Consider the following 24,597-nt stretch of genomic DNA (forward strand, 5'->3'; position numbering starts at 1 on the left):
TCGCTTGAAGATAGGTAGAGAGATTGGCTTGATTCTCACTATTGGTGTGGATGTTGCCGGTTGGAGTAGTAGTTTCACTCCTGTGCCTTGCTCATTGATCATCCGTGCAGTGGCAAATTCAGGTCTCCTTAACTCAAGCCTGTAGTAGAATGCTCTTACGTCCTTGACTCTTCCATCTAATTCGTCCTTTAATTCTACAGGGATCCATCGCTCCCATGTTGACATTGCAGAGATGGCCTCTTTTATTCTCTTGTCCAAGAGAGCGAGGTGCACTTCATAGCCCTCTGAATTGGCACTTTCCACAGGTACATCAGCCGCTTTATCATTGGCTTTTTCTGCTTCCAGGATTGCCACAAGAAGTTCACTCCTTCCATACCTCGACCACAGGCTTGTTTGAACAATGTCTCTTATTTCCGCCAACTTTGTTTCACCTTAATTTACAGATCTATCAATGTCAGCCTCTTGCTGTTCATTAAGACCTGGTTCCTTATCCTCAGTCATGTCAACCTCCAGTCCAATCCTGTAGTCATCGTTGGCATCGAGCATCTTTCTGAAACAATCTGAAAGCTTAGCGAATTCCTCCTTTAACTCCACTTGAAGCATGCTGCTTGCTCCTCTTGAAATGAAGTTGGCTTGTCTGGTGAAGCTGCTTTTTGCAGTGGTCCTCTCCTTTTTGAGCTGCTGGACCGACTTCCCCAGGACATCTTCCGCCATCTTGACTTCCTCTGCGTCAACAGCTTATTTCTGGGTCTGAAGCCGTTTATCCTCAGGGCCAGGCCGCTCCGCGTGGTTTACAACTGTCAAGTCCTCCTCTTGTTCACCATCCAAAGGGACAACTCAAATTTCCGACTCAATCTTTTTTATTTTTAGTTTGCTTTCAGTTGATTGTCTGTCCAGTAAAATAGCCAGTAAATTAGGTTGTAAACCTTTAAAGACAGAACAAAAAGTTACCATTTTAATTAAACATTTTAATAAACTTAAATTAGTTTAAACATTTAAATAATAAACATTCTAAATAACTTAAATGAATTAACCATTTAAGCCTTTTTCCATTGGCGTCTTTGGACTGAACCTGTGAGTGAACTTGGAGTCTTCTCTCTGAAGTTTGTTCTTCTGAATGACTGAGCCCCTCCATGCCTTCACAGGTGCTCCAAATCAGTGAAAATGATTGATCAGGTGACAAGCAGCCGGTTTGCTGCTGCTGGTGCACTTTGGGAAGTATAGTTCTTTGACTCACTCCTGAGATTCAGCTCAACAATGACAGCTTTGCACACTATTGGTATTCTCTCAACGAGCTTCATGAGGTAGTCACCTGGAATGCATTTAAATTAACAGGTGTGCCTTCTTAAAAGTTAAATTGTGCATTTGAGCCAATCAGTTGTGTTGTGACAAGGTAGGGGGGGTGGGGGGGGGGGGTATACAGAAGATAGCAATATTTGGTAAAGGACTAAGTCCAATTTATGGCAAGAACAGCTCAAATAAGCAAAGAGAAACGAAAGTCCATCATTACTTTAAGACATGAACAGTTCAAGAACTTGTGCAGTCTCAAAAACCATGAAGTGCTATGATGAAACTGGCTCTCATGAGGACCGCCACAAGAATGGAAGACCCAGAGTTACCTCTGATGCAGAGATAAGTTCATTAGTGTTACCAGCCTCAGAAATTGCAGCCCAAATAAATGCTTCACAGAGTTCAAGTCACAGACACATCTCAACATCAACTGTTCAGAGGGGACTGTGTGAATCAGGCCTTCATGGTTGAATTGCTGCAAAGAAACCACTACTGAAGGACACCAATAAGAAGAAGAGACCTGCTTGGGCCAAGAAACACGAGCAATGGACATTAGACCGGTGGGAATCTGTCCTTTGGTCTGGAGTCCAAATTGGAGATTTTTTGTTCCAACCGCCGTGTCTTTGTGAGACGCGGTGTGGGTGAACGGATGATCTCCGCATGTGTAGTTCCCACCGTAAAGCATGTAGGATGAGGTGTTATGGTGTGGGGGTGCTTTGCTGGTGACACTGTCTCTGTTTTATTTAGAATTCACTTAACCAGCATGGCTACCACAGCATTCTGCAGCGATATGCCATCCCATCTGGTTTGGGCTTAGTGGGACTATCATTTGTTTTCAACAGGACAATGACCCAACACACCTCCAGGCTGTGTAAGGGCTATTTTACCAAGAATGAGAGTGATGGAGTGCTGCATCAGATGACCTGGCCTCCACAATCCCCTGACCTCAACTCAATTGAGATGGTTTGGGATGAGTTGGACGGCAGAGTGAAGGAAAAGCAGCCAACAAGTGCTCAGCATATGTGGGAACTCCTTCACGGCTGTTTGAAAAGCATTCTAGGTGAAGCTGGTTGAAAGAATGGCAAGAGTGTGCAAAGCTGTCATAAAGGCAAAGTTGGCTATTTGAAGAATCTAAAATATATAATATATTTTGATTTGTTTAGCACTTTTTGGGTTACTACATGATTCCATTTGTGTTATTTCATAGTTTTGACGATAGTTTTGATGTCTTCACTATTATTCTACAATGTAGAAAACAGTAAAAATAAAGATAAAACCTTGAATGAGTAGGTGTGTCCAAACTTTTGACTGGTACTGTTTATATATTAAACAGCATGATCATTACACAGGTGCACCTTGTGCTGGGGACAATAAAAGGCCACTATAAAATGTGCAGTTCCGCGTCGTAATCAACTTCAGTGGGCAAATGCTCACCTTCGATGGCCACTGGCTCGCTGGAGAAGTGTTCTCTTCACGGATGAATCCCGGTTTCAACTGTACCAGGCAGATGGCAGACAGCGTGTATGGCGTCGTGTGGGAGAGCGGTTTGCTGATGTCAACGTTGTGAACAGAGTGCCCCATGGTGCCGTTGGGGTTATGAAATGGGCAGGCATAAGCTACGGACAAAGAACAGAATTGCATTTTATTGATGGCAATTTGAATGCTCAGAGATACCGTGACGAGATCCTGAGGCCCATTGTCGTGCCATTCATCCGCCGCCATCACCTCATGTTTCATCATGATAATGCACGGCCCCACGTCGCAAGGATTTCTGATCCACACCCGTACCTTTTTTTTAAGGTATCTGTGACCAACAGATGCATATCTGTATTCCCAGTGAAATCCATAGATTAGGGCCTAATTTATTTATTTCAATTGACTGATTTCCTTATATGAACTTTAACTCCGTTTTTAAATAATGTTTTGTTGCATGTTGCATTTATATTTTTGTTCAGTGATAGCCTGTGATTGCATAGAATGCTTCCAATACTTTATACTGTACATGTGTTGTGTTCTGTGTTGTTATGTGTCTTGTATGTAGCATTCCGGCACCACACATGAGTTCCCTCTCAGGAAATAAACGTTATTTGATTTGAATTGAATACATATGGTGGATATTATTAACAAAAATGTCCCTTTTAATTATTCTGCAGGAATTGCTGGCACTCCAGTGATCTTCAATGTGAATGGAGATGCCCCTGGTCGCTATGAGATTTACCAGTACCAGATGAAACACAACACCACAGAGTATAAGATCATCGGCCACTGGGCAGACCAGCTTCATTTAGATGTATGGTTATTTATCCACTTGTTTATTGCATGGCACCCGTCAAGGTTTTCAGTAATGTGAATCTAAGTAAATACTGTATGCAGTTAGAAGTGTCTGTGAAGGTTAATACAGTACATCATATTTTTTGGTGATAAAAAGATGCACTGACTAAAAACACGTCATATTAAACCATGATATTAATGTATTTTTCATTACTGTATCCATAGCCTCAATCCATGCTTTACCAACTAAGTTAAGTCATGCAGGACCTGGGACTTATCTATATGATAAAAAGACAGTAGATATCAGGGGCCTGCTGTGGGGTTACTGTTGCACACCAAATCATAGCTGTTGTGGAATGCAGGCTCAGGGATAACGGTATGAAGAAGACATATTCAGGAAACGCAAACAACCATGTTGCCATTCAGAGATTATTTACTGTGCTGATTCTGATTCTACCCCAGGCCATTTCAAGTAACCATCAGGCATCTGAAACATATGGTAATAAACTAAGTAATGGCAATAGGACAAGACTACGATGTGGTATTACATTATGTTAGCATTACCAATACATTTTAGTCATTTAGCAGACACTCTTATCCAGAGCGACTTACAGTTAGTGAGTGCATAAATTTTTCATACTGGCCCCCCGTGGGGAATCGAACCCACAACCCTGGCGTTGCAAGCACCATGCTCTACCAACTGAGCTACAGGAGGACCAGTATTACAGCATTTGCTTGTTCTTCTTAAATTAGGTGGAAAGTGCCTTTAAAGCAAGGCTTATGTGACTGAGAAGGGGACAGATATGTAGTTTCCTGCTGAGTTATAATTTACAAAAAATGCTGTATTCCATGCTTTAAGATAAGAACAGCTTTCAAAGCAATTACTTTGTGATTGAAAAATGGTGTAGTGGTCTTGTTAAATGCTGTTTACCATCCTTAAAAACAAATGTCTTTCATCCCACCATCCTTGTGTTTTTGGTTTTCATTCTAATCCACTAAAAAATTATTGAATTGTGCTCTCATGCATATGTAATATTCATTTTTATTATGCAACAAGAAAAACAAGATAGTTGTGGCCACACAATTTGATCAGTGTTAATGACTCTAAACATTTTTATGCAAATGTTATTCTAAGTTTATCCAAATTTCATTTGGCCTATTCAAGGAAAACATGCATTAATAAAGTACACTTTTTATGACTGTTTAATGGTCACAGACAGATAGATAACTCCTCCTGTCCTTCACCTTCTTTCCGCCAGACTAAGGAGATGCGGTGGCCTGGTGGGACACTCCAGGTGCCCCAGTCTATCTGCAGCCAGCCCTGTTGTCCTGGGGAGAGGAAGAAAACAGTGAAGGGTGTCCCCTGCTGTTGGCACTGTGAGCGCTGTGATGGCTACCAGTACCAGGCCGACACCTACAGCTGTAAGATGTGCCGCTTTGACCTGCGGCCCAACAAGAACCACACGGCCTGTGAGGCCATCCCCATCGTCAAGCTGGAGTGGAGTTCCCCCTGGGCCGTCATCCCCGTCCTCATCGCTGTGCTGGGAATCATGGCCACCATGTTTGTGGTGGGCACCTTCATCCGCTACAACGACACGCCCATCGTGAAGGCATCAGGGCGCGAACTCAGCTATGTGCTGCTGACAGGCATCTTCCTGTGCTACGCCACCACCTTCCTCATGATCGCTGCCCCTGACGTTGGCATCTGCTCCCTGCGACGGATCTTCCTGGGTCTGGGGATGAGTATTAGCTATGCAGCGCTGCTCACTAAGACCAACCGTATCTATCGCATCTTTGAGCAGGGGAAGATGTCAGTGAGCGCCCCCAGGTTAATCTCTCCGGCCTCCCAGCTGGTCATCACCTTCAGCCTGATCTCAGTTCAGCTCCTGGGGGTGTGCATCTGGTTTGGTGTGGACCCGTCTCAGGCTATCATCGACTATGAGGACCAGCGCACGTCCAACCCGGACATGGCCCGTGGCGTGCTCAAATGTGACATCTCAGACCTTTCTCTGATCTGCCTGCTTGGTTTCAGCATGCTGCTCATGGTCACCTGTACGGTGTATGCCATCAAGACCCGGGGGGTGCCAGAGACCTTCAACGAGGCCAAGCCCATCGGCTTCACCATGTACACCACCTGTATCGTGTGGCTAGCCTTCATACCCATCTTCTTTGGGACCTCGCAGTCAACAGAAAAGGTACATGTTTACTTTGACAATTGAACTCTTTAAATCATGCTATAAATTCAATAATGTAATTTTAAATATGTTTTGCTGTTGAATTTTTGTTATATTATGATAGGAACATTTTAATTCAAATCTTCAAAATGGTTTAAAACAATGATGTATGGAAGAATTGAGTCATCCTTGACAACTATTACTTATACTATTTCCTGTTTTGATGAATTTTCCAACGTTGTCCGATTGATCCCTCAAATCTAGTGTGTAAATGGTGAGCACCACGAGGACAAGACAATTAAATTCACTTGTGTGAGCCAAGGATTGTCTGACAGTTTTTCCATTTGGAATTACGCTTTGCTCCTGCAGTTTATTGTGAGAAAAATGGCCCACTTAAATTGCTCTTGTTGTTTAACGTCAGTATCTTATGTGCGTGGATGCCTCAGCTATTCATCATGTGATAAGATGATGCTGCTTTCTGTTCCACTCAGGGGATTACCGGGCATTGAGTGCTGACTTGTGCGGATAATTCATTTCACCCAAGTTTGTTTGGATTTGTTTTCTTTAATTGTGTTTCTTTGTATGTGTTTGATTTTGCTTCATAGTGACAGGGAATGCCAAGTAGTCAGTCAATCAGTACACTCTGATGTGCAACGAAATGAGAGATGCTCATCACAACAGATGCAATGAAAATCACTGCTTTTGATAACAAGTGTCTTATTGGGTAGAAATGCACTGTTTGTGGCATTGTCTTTCTACTGGAATTTTCGGACAGTGGCTTGTCATTTGATTTGGAACGTTGTATTTTCTGATGATGTGGATGAATAAGCCATCAAGAATGAGTTATCAACAACTAAAATGACAGGCATTTTTTTCTGAAACAGGCAGCTTTGAAATGTCGGCTACGTTGGATAATTGTCAGATATGGTTTGTCATGTTTTCCTACAGACACACTTTAAGTGACTGACTCACCAAGCCAAACGGGGGTAAATAAAACTATTCCTCCCAAACTTTCAGCACACATGTCTTCCAACATACAGTACCAGTCAAAAGTTTGGACACACCTACTCAGAATAATAGTGAAGACATCAAAACTATGAAATAACACATATGGAATCATGTAGTAACCAAAAGACTGTTAAACAAATCAAAATATATTTTATATTTGAGATTCTTCAAATAGCCACCCTTTGCCTTGATGACAGCTTTGCACACTCTTGGCATTCTCTAAACCAGCTTCATGAGGAATGCTTCTCCAACAGTCATGAAGGAATTCCCACATATGCTGAGCACTTGTTGGCTGCTTTTCCTTCACTCTGCCGTCCAACACATCCCAAACCATCTCAATTGGGTTGAGGTCGGGTGATTGTGGAGGCCAGGTCACCTGATGCAGCACTCCATCACTCTCCTTCTTGGTAAAATAGCCCCTACACAGCCTGGAGGTGTGTTGGGTCATTGTCCTGTTGAAAAACAAATGATAGGCCCACTAAACCCAAACCAGATGGGATGGTGTATCGCTGCAGAATGCTGTGGTAGCCATGCTGGTTAAGTGTGCCTTGAATTCTAAATAAATCACCAACAGTGTCACTAGCAAAGCACCCCCACACCATAACACCTCCTCCTCCATGCTTCATGGTGGGAACCACACATGAGGAGATAATCCGTTCACCTACTCTGCGTCTCACAAAGACACGCCGGTTGGAACCAAAAATCTGAAGTTTGGACTCATCAGACCAAAGGACAGATTTCCACCAGTCTAATGGCCATTGCTCATTTTTCTTGGCCCAAGCAGGTCTCTTCTTCTTATTGGTGTCCTTTAGTAGTGGTTTCTTTGCAGCAATTCGACCATGAAGGCCTGATTCACGCAGTCTCCTCTGAACAGTTGATGTTGTGATGTGTTTGTTACTTGAACTCTGTGAAGCATTTATTTGGGCTGCAATCTGAGGTGCAGTTAACTCTAATGAACTTATCCTCTGCAGCAGAGGTAACTCTGGGTCTTCCTTTCCTGTGGCGGTCCTCATGAGAGCCAGTTTCATCATAGCGCTTGATGGGTTTTGCGACTGCACTTGAAGAAACTTTCAAAGTTCTTGAAATGTTCCGTATTGACTGACCTTCATGTCTTAAAGTAATGATTGACTGTCGTTTCTCTTTGCTTATTTGAGCTGTTCTTGCCAAATAGGGCTATAATCTGTATACCACCCTCTACCTTGTGACAACACAACTGATTGGGCCAAACGCATTAAGAAGGAAGGAAATTCCACAATTTAACTTTTAAGAAGGCACACCTGTTAATTGAAATGCATTCCAGGTGACTACCTCATGAAACTGGTTGAGAGAATGCCAAGAGTGTGCAAATCTGTCATCAAGGCAAAGGGTGGCTACTTTGAAATATATTTTGATTTGTTTAACACTTTTTTGGTTACTACATGATTCCATATGAGTTATATCATAGTTTTGATGTCTTCACTATTATTCTACAATGTAGAAAATAGTAAAAATAAAGAAAAACCCTGGAATGAGTAGGTGTGTCCAAACTTGACTGGTACTGTATGTCAGGTAGACATAAGTGTACAGAATATACTACACTTTGTTTGTATTGCATATTTGAAATATTTACCTGAATTCCTTACCACCCCAATAAATGTGTCACTACTGAAACATAGTGAACAAGTTGCAATAAAGGGAGAGCCATGCACAGTAGTGATCATTTTGATTAACCTTCTATTACAGATCAATTTTAGAAAATGTATTTGCAGTCCAAATCAACAAAATAGTAAAAACATGATTTTTGACCTGATTTTCAAAACCTTTATTTAGAGAATTATAATCTCTATTGTTCTCTGTAAAATGTTCAATGTTGATTGTATGAATCTGAAACTTGTTGATTGAGTTACTTATGCATCTAATTATTTATGTTGTTAGATATTTAAATGATCACTTTATCCCCCTCAGTTTTAGTTTTATGTCCCTATATAAAAATAACAAAAAAGTTAAAACGATTGAGTGACAGGTTGGCGCTCAAAAAACTACACTGTGTTGCTGTGTGTAGGCAGCCTGGTCTCATAGACTAGACGTTACATAGTAAAAGTAAATCCAGGACACCCAAATTAGTATAATATTTTACGTTTGGTACATAAGACAGAAAGTAACTTAAAGGTGCAATAAGCCGAAATCATTCCAGCATTTCCTGGTTGCTAAAATTCAAATAGTTCAACTAATTTCAGTTGATGTCACAAAACAATCAGTCATTGTGTACAGAATCATTGTACCATCTAAACCACTGTGAAATATATTTTCCATAACCAAAAATATTGTATTTTCAGCTGGTGTACAAAACCGAAATTAAAAGATGCAAAAACTAAACTTAATATTGGGAAGCATAGAAATAGTGCATATCGAACAGATCTACCACTTATTAGGCTTGCTTTCGATGAGAATGACCTATAACTCAACATTTCTATGTGAATTTGGTCGGGTCGCCGAAAAGGTTATATATAAGACAAGAACATATTGTACACTTTGCAAATTCGTAACATATTTTATGAAAATGATGGACATTCTGAAATTAATACATACCATACATTTACATTTACTTCATTTAGCAGACGCTCTTATCCAGAGCGAATTACAAATTGGTGCATTCACCTTATAGCCAGTGGGATAACCACTTTACAATGTTTTTTTTTTTTTTTTTTTTTTTTTTTGGGGGGGGGGGGGGGGGGGGGTAGAAGGATTACTTCATCCTATCCCAGGTATTCCTTAAAGAGGTGGGGTTTCAAATGTCTCCGGAAGGTGGTGAGTGACTCCGCTGTCCTGGCGTCGTGAGGGAGCTTGTTCCACCATACGAAATGTAATATATCATACTAAATCCTGTGCCTCGGAAAGCCACTGGGCAGTTAGGTATGAATCCTTTGGGTTTCCAAAAAAAAGCAGGGAAAAAAGCGTTCTCATCTCGCCTACACCTGTAATATTAGATTTGGATTTAAAAGGGTGGTGTCAAGTTTACCTTGGAATATGCTTCACTCTTAGCTATAGCGGTAAAAAGTGTTAGTGTTATTTGCCTTAGCCTATTTAGCTAGCTTGAACCAGCTAATCTGCCACGATGGATATCAGAAACAAATGAGAAGGAGAGCGATGAGCAGTAAGTTAGCAGCAGCATCAGACCACTGAGTCTGCCACCAAGTCCAACAGCGATGGTGCTCCCGAGCTCCAGCTAGCTCCGTGTGCAGAGCCTACCCACCCTTCCACAAGCGCCGCTATAATGGCTCCACAGCCGCCTCCACCTCCGACTGTTCCTGATGTTAAGTTGCGTCAATTCGAATCTGGTATAAGGAACAAAAGAGGTGAACACACGTCTTTTAAGATGTACTAGTATTTTAATTAATGCAAACACTTGAGTGGTAAATATGATGTTCGTATATACGGGCCCACTGAAAAACCACGCAGGGCAGACAGAGAACTGAGCTATTGTTATAAGTTCTTCTTTAAATACTCTGACAGAGATAGTTCCCGCTCCCTGCTGGGCCTGTCAGAATAGAGGCTGGGTGTGGTTTAAACTTACCCAACCTATCGTTGGCGCTCAGGCTGGTCCCAGCCCCTTGGCGCTTCACTGTTGCCGGTCATTAGTTGTTATCTTTACAACTTGTCTCGAGTCAGCAACCTCAGACATAGTTTGTTCTTCTTCATTGTAGCAGTACACATGTCCTTGAGCAGTTTAATAAAGAGGCAGTGTGTGTGTGTGTGAGTCACAAGTCTGTCTCTGCCTACCCCCTAACAGTTCCTCACATTAATCACAGCTTGTTATGTTAAACAATCTATATCAGTACAGCACAAACCTATTATGTTTAATCATTAATGTATTCTTTCTAAGCTAGGCATCACATCTAGTTATAAGAAAATTATAACTAGATGTGATTTCAGGGAGATTTAGGATTCCCCCTTTTGACACCCACTAGGGTGTCACTCATTAAAATACAATACAAACAAAAATAATCACACTTTTATTAATAGGCAATAATGATAATAAAAAGGCCTTCAGTCCTTCCATCTACACCTAACTTGTACTAGGTTGGCTACCAGCCACCCAGGAACTTCAAACCTTCACCTAAGGAAAGACAAACATTCACAATTGTTAAAATGGATTTATAAAACATAAAAACACAAACAGGGAATTTTGATTCCCCCTTTAGACACCCACTAGGGTGTTACTCCACCACCTCACCAATAGCAAACCAAGGGTCATCCTCAGTCAGCTTCATCTCAGTGTCTGCATCTCCTTCTTGAGCCCCTAGGAGGGGCATCATACCAGCCGTATGCACGACATCTGTAACAGACTTTCTCAAACAAGGAATTACACAGGCATCACAGCACATTAATATTAGAAACACAACTACTAGGGTCAGAAATCCAGTAACCACCAGTGCAGCATACTTACCAAACCACTCCCCCAACCAGGAGAACAGTCCGTTTCCCTCCATTCCAGCCATGCTCTTCATTTCAGCTGATAGTTTATCTAAACCAACTAGGGCTTTAGAGATACTCCCGTCAGGACTGGTATTGTTAGGGATAAACGTACAACAATGGCTTACCATTCTATAGACACCACTCCTTTCTGCCTGATCTAGAGCCAACCTCTTTTTACTAAGTCATAAGAGTGAGATGGTGGATAATTGTTCAAAGATCCCTTTTGTTGCATCCCTAGTCTAGCCAATAAATCGTTGTTGGCCGTAATAGATATAATTAATCCAATCCACAATTTTGTTTGTCACCCACCTAAAGAACGTGGTAGTAAACCCTTCCCCTAATTGTTTCATAGCTCGGTATCCATCCGATACCCCCCTTGGTATCCCAATCGCATCCATCTAAATAGGGCTATTCTCCTTCTTGTTAAAACTCCTCCTACATCTGTTTAATCCTTGGTTCCTGGTGACTAATTCTAACTAGCTGAACCAGTAGAACCAGGGCGCACATATCTAGCCACCCTTTTGGAATTCTCTGCCTTATACTGCCTTTACTGGCACACGCCCACCACACATCGGTTACAGGGTCTGTAAGGTTCAGAATTCTCTCCTGTGCTTCCGAACTTAAGTCCGTCACATTACTACTCTCCAATTGATAATTGGTGAGGTCTTTGTTTCTCTTTACCCCCCATCTGGATGTTCAGTCACCCTCGGTCTCATATCCCCATCCCCAAGTGTTTTTAAACACTTGAGTCTAGGAACATTCCGCCGTGGGGGCCGAACACGAATATAATGGGATTTCATAATCCCAAATTGCTTATTGACATGTACCCCACCCGTTGGCTACGTCCCTAACCCTTATTCTGAATCTGACAGTCTGCCCTTCTCTGACACCCATTTTGTAGGCCACTCGTCCTTGGCGGTCAGTATGTCGGGTCGCTTCTCTTCTCTTTTACTTCTTAACAATGGTAAGGGCATAGCGTAATTGGTGGTGGATCTTGACATATCAAGACCATTGCCGAGACTATGATGCAACTCAAGTTATCCATATTCCCAAAAACCACCAACCCTCTCCTGTCCTCAGTCTTTCTGCTTGGTACTACCCCATACTCACACCCTGAGAACACACTACAGTGATGATAGGTCGGGGTAGGAGATCTTCGTTAACAGAGGTGATCCCCAGACCCTATTGGTCCAGTTCTTCTCTCTAACTCCGCATGTGTTTAGTGGTGCTTGCATGTGTTCTTACCTTTTTGCAGTGGGTAACGTGGACCCAGGTTGCTCTTTCTGCTATTCTAATAGCAAAGGCAGTGACCAATATAACCTGATAGGGTCCTTCCCAACAGGCCTGCTTCCAGTTTTTCTTCTTTAGGGACTGGATGCTCACCAGTCACCTGGTTAGATAGAGTGGGTCACCTTCTCATTTAGTTCACCTGTGGGGCACAAAACCTCTGACATACGGGTGTGGTTAATAAACTATCTTCACACGTGTTCAGCTCTCAATTTCTAATTCTGACTGCATTCCTTTTTTTAAAAGTATTTTGACCTCTCCTTCGTATATATTTATTATTCAATCCTACCATCTACTATCATCCCCCTTTTGACACATGATTCTGCTCATGTGTCAATATTACCACCTACCTAAACAATCACTTAGGTAATATTGGTAATTTATCATCCAATTGCCATCCCTTATTTATTTTTTTAGACTGTCCCTTGCTTCTTTATTGCTCCTCCCACTTCCTTTGTCTTTTATGGCGGCTAAATTCGACTTGCATTCAGTTCAGAATCAATAGTAATCCAATCAATCAATCCCTTATCTTGTAAAAACACTCATGTTTAGTTCAAACTCCGTTCTACCCCGGCTCTCCCGGGCTTGACCTGAAGACTGATGGTTGGACATGACAGGTCCATACTTAAATCTTTCAAACCTAACACAAACCCCCTAAATTTAACATAACAACCCTTTATAACCATCATACTAGGTGTGTTGTTTTTTATTTGAAAAACCCAATTTGAAAAACAACAACCACAAATAGCCAGGCCCCACTTAATTTGGTAGCTCACTTTTATGACCTAAATACTGCCTAACTTCACTACTGCTCCCCCTAGCCCTGGGCAACATTCCAATGAGATAAGCTAATCTCTTTCTCCTGGTTATACATTTTGTTAACCTTCAATTACCATCAGTAATCTAAAGATGGTAGTACACACAAAACATGATACAGATATCCCCAGTCCTAACCCATCAATAATTGTTTGTATCAATCTAATTCCTCATAACTAATCCATAAAACCACTCAAATTTCCTCGAGTATACAATTATTATTTAATTGATTACCCTAAATCTGCTACATGTGATCTCATCTCAAATGATCCATTATCAATTATTTGATCAACCCCCTAGGAAAATCTGTCTCCCCTTCTATTGTTCCTGTCCCCCCTGTAAATGTCATATTTCATTCATTAGCCAATTCAATCACATACTCCGTGTAAGTAAGACATTATATTTTATCCCAGGCATCCCCTTAACATAATGCTATAGGAGACTTCCATCAATCCTGGAAGACACTATATAATACCACGTTTCATTAAGTTCACTACACCTTCTAATATAACCCTATAACCCCTTTCTATTAATTTAATCCTCTCAACCTGTTGTATTGAGGTTATAAAATATAAACCTATTGTTTAATAACTTCATAACGCAGAAAAACGGTTTATTTAATCCATCATCCTAATAGTAAAAACGATATCCCATTGTTCACGTAACGAAACCAAATTATCGTTTTAGAATTCACCAATTATTTTCATACACCACTGGTGTTACGCAACCTATCGAATAAAGTAATAACAATTAGAATTTATCAAAGCACTGCCTTCCAGTCAAGTATTTAGACTACTTGAAATCTTACAGCTCAATCTAACTCGCTGGACTGTCTCTATATATTTTTTTAAATAATCCTTTGTCCTCAACTCAATTGTCACAGCTCTATCGCCATTTCAGTTCGCTATTCAATTTCTTTAACTGTTCTCTCTGATTAGGCCCTAATTAATAAAACAAATACTTGCTATAAGCATACATTTAATTATATTCCTATCATTTAAACTATGAACTGTCTCTCACCCCTTCTCCCCGCTCCTTCCTACACAACGGGGGAGGCGCGGGGACCTGCCCTAATCATCTTCCTTCTTAGGAAATAATGTCATTCGTACTTGTAACATATTTTCATAGACCTTTCTAGAATACTTCTAAAGCTATCTAATTCAACTTTTCACATTTCTCAATCTACGTCATAATCTAGGTCCATAGCCCCAATGCGAAAGCTTTACCCACTGTCCCTACCTGGGTTCGAACCCGGGACCCTCTACATACATCGCCAGTCACTCTACAATGATTCTTTCAAAGCAACTACTTCCAGTTCATAGAGCAAGTGACGTCACCAAATGAAAATCGCACTAGCTCTCACCTCATTCAGCAACACAAAAACTCTCTCTCCCTTCACCCATTCCCTATTGAATAAGTGAGTCTTTCTATTTAACCCCAACCACGCTACAAATCTTCCATTCAACATCAACAAACCAAATACTCAGTAGTATCCGGTTACCACCCATACCAGCCGTTGAATTCACTCATACACACAGATTTCACCTTATGCCATTGAAATGCCCAACAAAACATAATAGTTCAATGGAAACCTCTATTGGCTCTCTACTATTTACATACATTACTTATATAACCACATTAGTTATGGTCCGATTACCCATTAAACCTTATCACATGATCAAACAACGGCACAACCTTAAACTCATATGGGGCGGCAGGTAGCCCAGTAACCAAGAGCACCGTGCCAGCAACCGAGAGGTCGCCGGTTCCAATCCCCGAGCCGACCAGGCGAAAAATCTGCCGATGTGCCCCCGAGCAAGGCACCCAACCCCAATTGCTCCTGCAAGTCGCTCTGGACAAGAGCATCTGCTAAATGACCGCAAATGTAAATATTCTCTACTTTCTCACCCATGACGTACGTCTACGTTTGGGTGAGCAAGTTCATGCGTATATATCGTTAGAAATGTATAGGTACCTCTCAAATAATCGCTTCGTGGTGTTTTTAGCCAATTCTTAATTGACACAAATCACTTCTTCAAACTTTTTACACGTGGAACCAAAAAATAGACTGTCATTTCCCGGACATTGCCCTTTCCTTTAGCTCTGCAGTCACGATGGTTATGACCTGTTTTGTTACAGTATTTACACGGGGCCTCACACTCTCTGGCAAAATGTCCCTCCTTGTTACAGTTGAAGCATCGACCTCCCCCGCTGTATTCTTCACTTTTCCCTGCCTTTACCCGCTATTTCCCCAAGAGTGGCCATTAGGTACTCTGCTCCTTTCTGCTCTTTCTTGGCTCTGTCCTGTCTGTTATTCTGCTCATGATGGATTGCATGTCTCTCTGAGGCTATTACACAATTCAGTTATTTTCCCAACATACTCTCCGTGATCGGCCCATGGCAAATGTGTCCTCTGGGCATCCCCTGAAACCCATTGCCCTCTAACGGCAGCCCAAACCTTACTATTCCTGTTTTGGGTTGGGTCATTCCTTCTACCGCTCTGGCCACGTCCTCTGTGTTCATGGCCTGTCTGCTAAATGGCATATTATTATTATTATTACTGTATACATCTAAGGTTGCTGAGGCCCCTTTCATTCCCCGCCAATAGATTAGGCAAAGCTATCAGTGGGTACTGGCCCCCTCCTACTCTCTCTCTCTCTCACTGCTTCACCATGCCCTTCTCCCATATCTATATAGTTGTCACGATCGTCTTCAAAAGGAGCAGACCAATACGCAGCGTGTTGAGCGAACATGATGACTTTATTATACTAAAGTGCAAAAACAATAAACGATACGTGAAGTCCACAGTTACAATGACCGTAAAGGAACAAAAACCCACAACACTAAGGTGAACACTGACAGTTTAAATATGGCTCCCAATCAGAGATAACGAGCCGACAGCTGACACTCGTTACCACTGATTGGGAGTCACACGACCAAACAATGAAACACAACCAAATACAACACAACCAAATGAACACACCCTGGCTCAAAATACACAGTCCCGGAGCCAGAGCGTGACAATAGTGCCCTCTAGGAAGGGAGTTTGCTCTACTTCCTTGTTTCCTTTCCTCGCTCAAGTCTCGTATGGTTCTCTCCATCTCCTGCAGCTGTTCCGCGCCTCTTCTTACTTCCTCTTCCAATATTTTCAGTTCCTTATTTCTTTCTTCTCTCTCTCTGTCCTCCCTTTCCTGATTCTTCAGTTCTGTTTGGGTCAAACCCCCATCAAGCATCAGGCTTCCCCTGTCGCCGTCACCCGTCAGGCTCATACGACTTTCTTCTTCCTGTAATCTGGACATGTTCTCAACCCCGTCTCGTATAGCTCTTGCTGCTTCTAGCAGTGCCCCTACCTCCTGTCTCCGATCGCCCAGATCGCAAACCCTCACCCATTTTTCTCCCTCTTCCTCTTCTGGTCGCTTATGATATTCGACTTTCCCCACAATGTCAAGCGTTGGAGCCATCAGCTTTGGTGCCTCGTATGAGGGTGGTGACGTAGGCAGTTCTGGGTATAATCTGGGTGGGGGTGGTGCCGTAGGAAATCTAATTCCCTCTGTCTTGTCCAGCTTTCCTCCATTGTTCTGTTTTTCTTCCCATATTTTCTTAAGTTTTCCCAACACTGCTAGTCCTATTCTTTCCTTCAGCCTTGCTTTTTCCATTGCTTCCTTGATTTTACCTCTTCTGGGTTCTCCTTCTTTATTCCATTCTTCCTCAGTTTTCTGGGTTTTCCGCTTCAACGATTCCAGTATTTTCCCTGGCTCGCTTCCCACAGGCACTCCATCGGGGGATGGTATCCAACCATCCTCTATCCATTCCTTATAGAGTTTCTCTCCTCGCCTGCTCCATTCCTTCCCGTCCTTTCCTCCATTAGTTTCAAGTGTGGATTTTAGAACCTTCAATATTCTTTCCGCTTCTCCACTGGTAGTCATGTTTTTTGTTTTAATTTGCAATATTCGTCCATTATTTAATTATTTAAAGTACGTCTATCTATTTATTTAAATCAAATTATTCCCAACTAATTAGTTAAAGTCGGTGCATATTTATATTTCAACGATAAACCAAATTATTTCAGTCTAATTATTTAACCAGTATTTTGCAGGGTCAAACATCAAACGTTAAATTAAATAATCAACCAAATTGCTTCAACTTAATTATTTAAAACCAGTATTATGCTATGTCAAACATCAAACGTTAAATCAAATAATAAACCAAATTGCTTCAACATAATTATTTAAAACCAGTATTATGCTATGTCAAACATCAAACGTTAAATCAAATAATAAACCAAATTGTTTCAACATAATTATTTAAAACCAGTATTCTTACAGTGCCACTGTCATGTGAATTTCTATCTCTAATTCAACCTAAGCTTGAATCATTACCAGAGGTTGTAAGGCTCTGGTTTTAATCATCAATGATTCAAGGTCCATAACCACGGAGAAGGATTTTTTGTATGTTTATTCATGGAGAGAGCTCTGGCGCTAAAAACACATACATACTGTTTTTATACTTCTTGACAAACAAAGGCACTATGCTCCTCCCACCTTTGTACCGCCCACTCTGTTAGTGGGTTGACACTACATGATAATTCTAACATTTATACTGTATTTGGGGTAAAATCCTTTAGTCATTATTCTTAAAATCCAAATTAATCTAACAATCCACCCCTTTGACTAAATATTCCCACATTCAGGATAAATGTATTTTACAAGCATGACTAATCTCAGAGATCACATCAGAACCAATAAACATTTCATCCAATTGCGGTCTTTCAGGGTCCAAATCCTCGTCATCCACCAAGCCTGGAGGATCGTTTTTCACATTCCCCTGGTCAGAGTCCGGAGTCAGTCCATCTCTCATCATTGTTTAGATACTGCATTTCACCAACGCCTGACTCACCAATCCTCGGACACAGGGAACAAGACAACAACCACATAATACAAGAATACCCATACAAACACTGATCGCTCCTAAGATGGTGGCTGCTAGGGTTTTCCATTTACCAAATATTTCATCAAACCACCCTATCCACAATGTACTAACTTCTGAGTTCAGTTCATCCTTCACTTAGTGCAGTTAATTCTGCAAGAGCTCTGGTGACTGTCCCATCCAGTGTGGTGTTGTTAGGGATAAATGTGCAACAATGGCTTATCTTTCTATAGACACCGGCCCTTTCTGCCTGATCTAGAACCAACCTCTACTAAGTTATGAGCGGGATGGCGGATAATCGCTCAGAGATCCCCTTTACTGCATCTCTAGTCTGGTCAATAAATCGTTGTTGGTTGTAATAGATATAATTTATCCAATCCACATTTTTGTTTATTGTCACCCACCTGAAAAATGTTGTAGTAAAACTCTCCCATATTTGATTCATAGCTTTGTATTCGTCTGGAACACCCCTGGGGATGCCTATACCATCTATCCAAATTGGGCTATTTCCTTCCTGACTTATTTCTTTTTCTCCTAATTATTCTTCCTGTCACTGGTCTTTGATGACCAATTCTTACAGGTTGGACCAACAATACTGGTGCACAAGTACCCACCCATCCCTCTGGTAATGTCTGCCGAATGCTCCCTTTGTTAGTGCATGCCCACCACACATCAGTCAGAGGGATGGTTAGGTTCCTAATTATTTTTTTCCTTCCTTCCTTATCTAAATCAGTCACATTAATTATCTCCTTACAGCCATCAAAATCACCCAAGTTAAGGGTGCCATTTCTATGTCTGTAACACTGGTATTCGCCAGGAGTTAAAGTGAATCTAGGTGGGCTGGCCGAGTATGTCAATTTTGCCAGCCCAATCCCTGTGCAATTGGGCTCTTTTTGATTGGACCCCAGGTCTAATACACAGGGAAACATTGCCTTTGGCATTGGGGCGGTCAACATTGTTGGTCGCCCAATGGAGCATGCATAACAATTGGTCTCCCCCAAGGCCCTAGCGGTGTATTTCATCCACTTTAACCAGAGATTCTCATCAGGGACCCCCTCCACTTCCCCATGGTTCCATTCTTGGAGGAGAAAATCTTTAATAGTGGACGGGTTAGTCAAATTGACTCCGTCATCCCTTGACTGATTTACTCGGTCTATTGCCATTAATGGATTAATGACAGTACCTGCTCCCTCTATATCTTTTGACTCCATCAAATGTAATCTTAGACAAGTATCCCGTCCGTATACGTCCGCGCAAGCCCAGTAAGTTATTTTCATGTCCTCTTTAGTGACTTTTACTATCGTTACTACCATTTCCGTGGGGATGTCGTTATACCTTCTTATCCTCCATCTGGACGTCCAGCCCCCCCCCCCCCCCCCCCCCCCCCCCGTCTCATATCTCCGTCCCCCAGTATGTCTAAATACCTGAGCCCAGGAACAATCTGCCAAGGGAGCTGAACATAAATACAACGGGATCTTATAATCCCATGTTGCTTGCTTATCCGCTCTGATAAGATCCCTAATCCTAATTTTGAATCTTACTCCCCACCCCTCTCTGACTCCTATTTTGTAGATCACTCGCCCTTGACGGTCAGTATGTTGGGTCGCTTCCCTTTTATTTCTTAATAATGGTAAGGCCATAGCGTAATTGGTGCGAGGTGGTGGTGGATCTTGACCTACCACGACTATTGTCGAGACTATGATGCAGCTCAGGGTCACTCATATTCCCAAAAACCGCCAACCCTCTCCTGTCTTGAGTCCTTCTGCTCGGTACCACCCCATACTCACACCCTAGGAACACACTACAGTGATGATAGGTCTGGGTAGGAGATCTTCGTTGACAGAGGTGACCCCCGGACCCTGTGGCCCAGTTCCGCTCGTCAACTCTGCGTGTGCTAAGCGGTGCTTGTATGTGGTCCTACCTTCTTGCAGTGGGTAACATGGACCCAGGTTCCTCTCTTTGCTATTCTAATGGCCAAGGTGGTGACCAACATAACCTGATAGGGCCCTTCCCAACAGGCCTGCTTCCAGTTTTCCTTCTAGTGACTGGATGCTCACCAGTCACCTGGTTAGATAGTGGGTCACCTTCTCCTTTAGTTCACCTGTGGGGCACAAAACCTCTGACATACGGGTGTGGTTAATAAACTATCTTCACACATGTTCAGATTAATCTAACAATTTCTGACTGCATTCTCTTTTTAGACTGTATCTAAAAAAATGTTTTTTTTTAAAAGTATTTTGTCCTCTCCTTCGTATATTATTTAATACAATTAGCCTCTTCCCCCCTCTTGACACATAGTTCTGCTTATGTGTCAATTTTTTCCACCTTCCTAAACATTCCCTTAGGTTATTTATCAACCAATTGCCATGCCTTTCATTTTTGAGATTGTTTTTTGCTTCTTTATTGCTCCTCCCACTTCCTTTGTCTTTATGGCGGCTAAATTCGACTTTCATTCAGTTCAGAATCAATTAGTAATCCAACAAACAATCTCTTATCTTGTAAAAACACTTATGTTTAGTTCAACCTCTGTTCTACCCCGGCTCTCCCGGGCTTGACCTGAAGACTGATTGTTGGACATGACAAGTCCATTTTTAGGTCACCTAAGTATTCTGCCTAGCAACAAAGAATAAAAACCTCTATGTTCGTGATTAACCCAGTTATCTCTAATAGCCCACCAAAAAAAAAAACCATCATCTTTAAACCACGACCAATGTCATATCCCTCTTTACTCTCTACCATTTGGGTAACATCCCTGATATATTTATGAAAAGCTAAGACTGTTTGGGAAGAGAGCAACAACATAACCTGTTCTTCCTCCTCAGAGTTCCAAATGATTTTACCATGGGCTGCCATTGCCTTCCCATAGATAAGATCACTTAATTTACCCGTATGCAGTACATAATGAGTACCCAAGCTTTACAGCAGTCTATCCTTACCAAAAAGCTCATCATTCTTCATCTAATTTTTTTTTTCTAGTCCTTATCTACCTGATCCTATTGCTAAATCAATGATCTAGGCAATAGTTGTCTCGCCTTAGATTGTACATTCCTCTGATTACTGCAGCTTATTCCATTAATTTAGTTTCAAATATCACCCAATAAACCGTTCCATCCCACAGCATAGTAAACACCACCTATGAACTGTTGAAAATTCCCTAAATTCAACATAACAACCCTTTATAAACATCATGCTGGGTGTGTTTTTTATTTATTTGAAAAACCCAATTGAAAAATAACAATCAAAAATAGTTAGGCTCAACTTAATTTGTTAGCTCCCTCTTATGACCTAAATACTGCCTAACTTCATAAAATCCCTCAAAATTCCTCGAGTATACAATGATTATTTAATTGATTACTCTAAATCTGCTACATGTGATCTCATTTCAAATGATCCATTATCAATTATTTGATCCACCCCCTAGTAAAATCTCTCTCCCCTTCTATTCTGGAGTTCTACCTCTCCCAGCTATTTCCCCTAGTGGCCATTAAATACTCTGCTCTCATCTGTTCCTTTTCTTACTCTGTTAGTCTCTGCTTTTCAAGCTCCAGAAACTGTTGTCTCTGTCTCTCAGCCTGCTTGTTTTTCAAACCTAAACAGTTTCCTCTTTTTCTTTTATTCTCTCCCTCTCTAACTTCCTCTGTCTCTCTAAGTCTGTCTCTGCCTCTCCTTTTTCCCGCCAACCAGAGCCACAAATCATTCTCCTTGTCCTCAACTCAACCCTCACAGCTCTATCGCTACTTCCCTCCTATCATTACTGAATCAATGATAATACATTTACATTCTAGTCACCCAGCAGACGCTCCTATCCAGAGCGACCTAGTGAATACATTTTTATTTTTTTTATTTTTATTTTTTTTACTGGCCTCCCCCCGTGGGAATCGAACCCATAACCCTGGCGTTGCAAACACCATGCTCTATCAACTGAGCTCCATCCCTGCCGGCCATTTTCCCCCCTACCCTGGATGACGCTGGGCCAATTGTGCGCCGCCCATGTGTCTCCCGGTCGCTGCCGGCTGCGACAGAGCCTGGATCCGAACCAGGATCTCTAGTGACAAAGTTAGCCCTGCGATGCAGTGCCTTAGACCACTGCGCCACTCAGGATAATAATAACTGCAATACCTATCAATAATAATTATAATAACTATTACGAATTATATTGTCCTTTTTCTGATGTTATAATTGTAGTCTATTCCATCACTTTAGTTTAAAATATAAAGTTATTTATAACAAATCCAGAACCCACCACAGGCTGGCGCTATTCCCCCAGCACAACAGCCAATGCCACTTGCTTCCCTGTAACGAAAATAAATTATCGTTTTAAAATTTTCCAACTATTTGTATTTTCCCGCTAACCCCTTTCAGTTCGCTATTCAATATCTTTAACAGTTCTCTCTGATTCGGCCCCAATCAATAAAACAAATGCTTGATATCGTTGATCAGCATACATGACATTCCTACCATCTGAACTTATTTACTGTCTCTCACCCCCCCCCCCCCTCCTCTCCTGCTCCTTCCTACATTATGGGGGAGGCGCGGGAAACTTCCCTACAATCTTCCTTCTTAGGAAATAATGTCATTCGTACTTATAACATATTTTCATAGACATATCTAGAATATTACTAAAGCTATCTAATGCAACTTTTAATACACGTAAAAAAAACTCTCTCTCCACCCATTCTCTATTGAATAAGTGCATCTTCCTAGTTACCCCATAACCACGCCTCAAATCTTTTATTCAGCATTTAACCAACCAAATACTAAGTAGTATCCGGTTATCATTCATACCCGACGTTGAATTCCCTCATACACACATATTTCACCTTATGCCATTTAAATGCCCAACACGACAGAATAGTTCAATGCAACTCTCTATTGGTTTTTCAAGTCGCTCCGGATCAGAGCGTCTGCCAACTGACCAAAAATGCAAATATTCTCTACTTTCTCACTCATTACGTACGTCTACGTTTGAGTGCGAAAGTTCATACACATGCATCGTTGGACTTTATAGGTACCTCTCAAATAATCGCTTTGTGGTGTTTTTAGCCAATTCTTAATTGACACGAATCATTTTTTCAAACATTTTACCCGTTGAACCAAAAATGTACTGTCCTCCTCCTTTTCTTTACCCATGCAGTCACGATGGTTAAATATTCCTTTGTTACCGTTAAAGCACTTTCGCGCTTAAAAAAAACACACTCGCTGTCTCCAGCCCCTCCTTTCGCTGTTTTTTTTTTCAAATTCATTTGATATGCATCTGCCTACTAACTTTTTTACTTCGAGATGCCCAATAAATTCATACCTCTTCTCCCAAATGGATCCATAACACATATTTATTCGATCTCCTTAGAAGTTTTATTTCCCACGGTGGAGAAATAAAAATCCCCCCTTTAGTAATATTTCCCAGAATTATTATTCTAGGAGCTATTATTTTAGTGCGTCTTTTGAGCCAACGTATGATCTGTTTTTGTAATTAACCATTTAAAATTATTTAACCCCTAACCCAGAGTTTTTCATTTAAAACTCCGGTTTCATGAAAGGGGTCGATAACCATTTTTTCTCACGCAACTTATTTTTTTAGCTCCTTCCTTGAAATAACTATCACGTCTCCCGATGGATTAAGTCTCACACATATACGACCTTATACAATCATTTGCTACAAAGTTCTAGCAAATCCCCAGTCGTATACGCTACTCCCGACTCATCTATCTCACACGATGATAATTATCTCCCTGTTTATACTGTTACACTGCATCTCGTACAATGACAATATTAACTAGTTTACATTTGTGATTGCAATTCACTCCATGTCATTTCGGACTAGTTTATTTTTGTAATAGCTATTTACCTAGGATCAATTGCGGACCCTCCCTGTTTCGTAAATAATTATTACTTCCTTTGACTTTGGTAACTATTCTCTGCCCTTTCACAAGAATAAAATTATTCTTATACAAGTTCAAATCATTTCACCAAAATCCATGAATAAAAATTACTGACCTCTTCCTTGCAGTTTGGATTTTAAATGCTTTTTCAAACTTGTTAACGTCTTTATCGTTCATAAAGAGTAATCACCGGCCTGTTTATAACCTTAACGTCGAAGGCCAGGACTCATTCACGGATGCTATCACCCGCCCGTGCACGGGTTTCGGTGTCTTCAGAACGATAAAGATGTATTTAAGCTCTGCTCAGAAGGACCAATCTGTCATGTGAATTTCTATCTCTAATTCAACCTAAGCTTGAATCATTACCAGAGGTTGTAAGGCTCTGGTTTTAATCATCAATGATTCAAGGTCCATAACCACGGAGAAGGATTTTTTGTATGTTTATTCATGGAGAGAGCTCTGGCGCTAAAAACACATACATACTGTTTTTA

General features: G+C 41.3%; 1 protein-coding gene across 1 annotated transcript in view; it reads left to right on the plus strand.

Moving 5' to 3' along the window:
• LOC311148366 (metabotropic glutamate receptor 4-like) overlaps nucleotides 1-24,597 on the plus strand; it is a gene marked incomplete at both ends in the record, with an annotated part of 274,215 nt that overhangs the window by 221,800 nt on the left and 27,818 nt on the right. Inside the window, 2 exons of the mRNA XM_084185315.1 lie at nucleotides 3,444-3,580; nucleotides 4,821-5,756. Of these exons, the coding sequence (XP_084041441.1) occupies nucleotides 3,444-3,580; nucleotides 4,821-5,756 (1,073 nt within the window). The remainder of the gene's footprint in view (nucleotides 1-3,443; nucleotides 3,581-4,820; nucleotides 5,757-24,597) is intronic.

This window comes from Coregonus lavaretus (assembly GCF_964263955.1).
Source record: "Coregonus lavaretus genome assembly, chromosome: 20".
Lineage (NCBI taxonomy): Eukaryota > Metazoa > Chordata > Actinopteri > Salmoniformes > Salmonidae > Coregonus > Coregonus lavaretus.